This window comes from Nannospalax galili, unplaced genomic scaffold (genome assembly GCF_000622305.1).
Source record: "Nannospalax galili isolate Female #2095 unplaced genomic scaffold, S.galili_v1.0 scaffold144, whole genome shotgun sequence".
In the NCBI taxonomy this organism is placed as follows: Eukaryota; Metazoa; Chordata; class Mammalia; order Rodentia; family Spalacidae; genus Nannospalax; species Nannospalax galili.
Genome location: NW_008353267.1, coordinates 1,501,344 through 1,505,200, shown reverse-complemented (window position 1 = coordinate 1,505,200; position 3,857 = coordinate 1,501,344). Strand labels below are relative to the sequence as shown.

At 38.8% G+C, this 3,857-nt stretch overlaps 1 protein-coding gene across 1 annotated transcript in view; it reads right to left on the bottom strand.

The window, feature by feature from the left end:
• Positions 1 to 3,857, bottom strand: part of Kcnh5 (potassium voltage-gated channel subfamily H member 5) — a 371,827-nt gene that overhangs the window by 126,982 nt on the left and 240,988 nt on the right. The window contains exon 8 of the mRNA XM_008850496.2: positions 2,184 to 2,383. Coding sequence (XP_008848718.1) covers positions 2,184 to 2,383 — 200 coding nt within the window. The remainder of the gene's footprint in view (positions 1 to 2,183; positions 2,384 to 3,857) is intronic.

The following is a 3,857-nucleotide window of genomic DNA, read 5'->3' as shown; positions in this document are numbered from 1 at the left end:
GTGTGTGTGTGTGTGTGTGTGTGTGTGTGTGTGTGTGTATGACTATGTATGGGCATTATTGTCGGTGTCTGAAAAGGCCAGAATAGGGCATCAAATGCTATGGACCTGGAGTTATAGGTGGTTGTGAGCCACCCAATAGAGGTGCTGGGAACCAAACTCCATTCCTCCAGAAGAGCAATAAGCTCTCTTAACCACTGAGCCATCTTCTCAGTCCTGGATTTCACCCACTTTATGCTTGAACAATATCCCATTATTTACACATATCACATTTTCTTTCTCCATTCATCTCTTAATGGACACCTACATTGATTCCATATCTTGGCTATTGTGAATAGAGCCACAATAAACATGGGAATGTAGATATCGCTTTTTTTTTTTTTTTTTTTTTTTTTTTTTTTTTTTTTTTTTTTTTTAGATATCGCTTTTATACAATGGTCTGATTTCATTTCAAATAAACCCAGAAGTGCAACAGATAGATTCTATGGTAGATCTGCTTTTGGTCTTTTGAGGAAATATACTGTTCTCCATAGCAATTTAATTATTATATTAATTTACATTCCCACCAACAGTGCACCAGAATTACCTTCTCTCAACATCCTGAGTAACATTTGTGATTTTGTCTTTTGTCATCCAGATAAAGATTATGTTTCTTATCTAGATACATTTCCTACTAACCACATATTGACTCAGGTATGTATTAATCAATTCCATAGGAATGTATTTGTATTTCTTTTCTTCCTGTACCCATGCATCCCACTATAAGTGGCCATTTAACTAGGAACTCTATACTATATGTTGATAAAGGAGCACATCTCAGTGCTTTTATGATTTCTTCATGCAACAACCCTGAGAATCTCACATGCACTTCTTCTGGTTTCTGTGCATTAACTCTTACATTTCACAACAATTCCATATATCTCCCTTCAGTCATCTGGTCATCCTCACAACACCCACTTGGGCTTGAAACTCATTTGTTATGTTCTTAAACACCTCTATATAAACATTTACTTTGATCATTTGTTCTTTCCCCTATGCATTGAAAGACATTTGTTGAGCAGTTCTTCACACACACACACACACACACACACACACACACACACACACAAATACTATAAGGGTAAAAACACAAAGAAATTAGAAATGGCACGGAAGATAGTCTGTCATTTGACTGTCATATGTAAAAATAAGGGCCCTACAAAGGTAGACTTCACTGATGCTCATAAAGTTAAATAGCTCAGGATCAGTTTTCTCTTAGTATATTCCAGCTCTAGTTGCTGTCCCCATAATATGTGATTCAGAGGGTATCAAATTTGAGTGCGGTCTTAATCTGCTTTTGTTGGAGAAGTTTATGTCCTTATTTGCCCGAGTATAAGACAGATAGATAAATGGCAAGCAGTTCCATGAAAAAGCAAGGAAGAAATTAGACATGGGAACCACTGCAGAGGGAGCATGCCTTTTCTATATGTATGCAAGGCTAAGGGGAAGATTAAAATTACAAATTATAATACATGTGAAATAGGGAAGAAATTTAAGGGGAAGATGTATAAAAGACATAAAATTTTCACTTATAGCAGGCAAGTTTCTTTCTAAATCTTTCTTTGGAAAATATTTTTTATTCATATATATGTGTATACACACAGTTTGTAAAGGTGGGTGCAGATTCCAGAAAAGGTCATTGGATCTCCTGGAGCTGAAGCTACAAGTGGTCATGAGCTGCCCAGTGTGAGTGCTGGAAACCTAACTCTGGTCTTTTGGAAAAACAGCAAGCATTCTTAACCACTGTGGCATCACTCCAGCCCCTCAAATTTTTAAATAGACAAAAAAAATCAAAGGAGAATCAAGAACAAGATTTCACAGGAGGAATGATTGTGCTGCAAGTTTCAAAGGAAAGCAGTAAATTGCTGAATGATAACAAGAGTTTAGTGGGAAAATGAAATAATGTGCTGTTTCAGAAACTGAATTTTCTGAACTGAGTATCATAACTAGTACCAACTGATAGCTAATGGTTGAGGGCTTTGAATCTTCTAAACACCTGATAAATATGATTTATATAAATGTCACTAAAGAAAGAGTAATGTTTATAAATAAATTATGCAAGTAAGGTATGAATGGGAAAGCCACATGCCTCTAAAGATCATGTTTAACGAGAAAATATTAATATTAATAATAATAACCAACTATACCTTCTCTGTGTCAATGCCTTTTGACATGGACCACGTTGAAACAATATAATCCATGACTCGTTCACTAAGGCCTTTGGGGACCTGATAGAGTTTCAAGAAGTCTCGAACATTATTCAGCATCTCATGGTATCGGTTTGTGTTGGCATACATTTGCTGGAATATTGTAGTAACATTTCCAAAAATAGTTGCATAAAGAAGAGCTGAAAGAGAATAAATGATGAAAATAAGACAAACATCCCATGAAAAAAATTGACTAAATCAGTAAGTAACTTAGCAGAAATGTCTTGACAAATTCTTAGGGGTTAATTCATATTAAGCCTGACTAGACTACCTGCCACCTGGCGCACTCTCTAGAAATTATATGTCTGAATAGTAGTCATAAATCTATGATCATCACCACTCTAATAAACATGGCACTCCATGATGTTATAGTCTGTTATCAGTCTAGATTTCTTAGCTAGGTTAAAAAAAAACAACAACAACAAAAAACCACCTCAAATAGAGCAGACAGCAAACATGCTATATTGAAAGATAAATTACATCCATCGACCCCTAGCCCATCTCTCCTCCTAGCATGGACACAGGCCCATTTCTTCTCTTGGCACCCCAGACTTCTGAACTACCATCTTGGCCCAGAATCCCCACTGTTTCCTGATCCTTTGCACCCAGACCAAACCAATTCCTCAGTCTAGTCCCCTGGAGCCCTCAAAGCCTGTTCCCTCCCCCACCTCACATTTGCATACCTAAGAACACCCTTCATCCCTGGCCAGCACAACCCCCAACTTCCTGAGGCCAGCATCTTTCCTGGGTAAGTTCAACCATGCCAACTGTGCCTTGACTCCCACAACCTCATTCACCCTCCCAGCTCTCCCACCCCACCTTTCCTCGTACTGTGGGCATTGCCCAATTTCTTCTCTTGGAACCCCAGACCTCTGGACTACCCTCTTGGCCCAGAATCCCCACTGGTTCCTGACCCTTTGCACCCAGACCAACCCAATTCTTGCATCTAGTCCCCTAGAGCCCTCAAATCCTGTTCCCTTCCCCACCTCACCTTTGCATATCTGAGAACAGCCTTCATCCCCCAACCTGGAATCCTGAGACCATCCTCCTTCCCTGCTTGCTCTGAATTCCTGAGATTCAGTCAGGAAACTTTCCTTCCCTGACTGCTGAGAGTCCTGAATCCTACCTCTAACTAGCAATCCTCCCAAATTGTACTGTGCCTGCTGACTAGATGGATCCAGATCTTAGGAGAAAGGCTGAGAGCATTGATCCTCATCTGACTTGGGCCTCTGTGAGAACTCCTGATCAGCAGGGCAAAAGCTATCTGGCCCCTCCAACATAAAATCAAAAGAGAGCCTAGACCAACTAGCTTTTCATGCCCAACAAGTAAACCACAAAGATACATAAAGTTTACAAAAAGAAGTAGACCCAAACTCAACAAAGAAAGGCATGAGTCTCACACAAGAATCAGAAACTACAAAAGAAACCCACATTTCAAAGTCACAGCAAAAAATGGTGCTCAGATGCCTAGAAGCTCAGAAAGTAACCAACTGTGACTAGTAATAATCAAATATATAGATATTAGAAATGCATGCGCATCTTAGTGTCAATTGTATTAAAATGAATTTTTCTGTATGAAACTGTATTTTAATAATGAAATGGAGATCTTTTTTA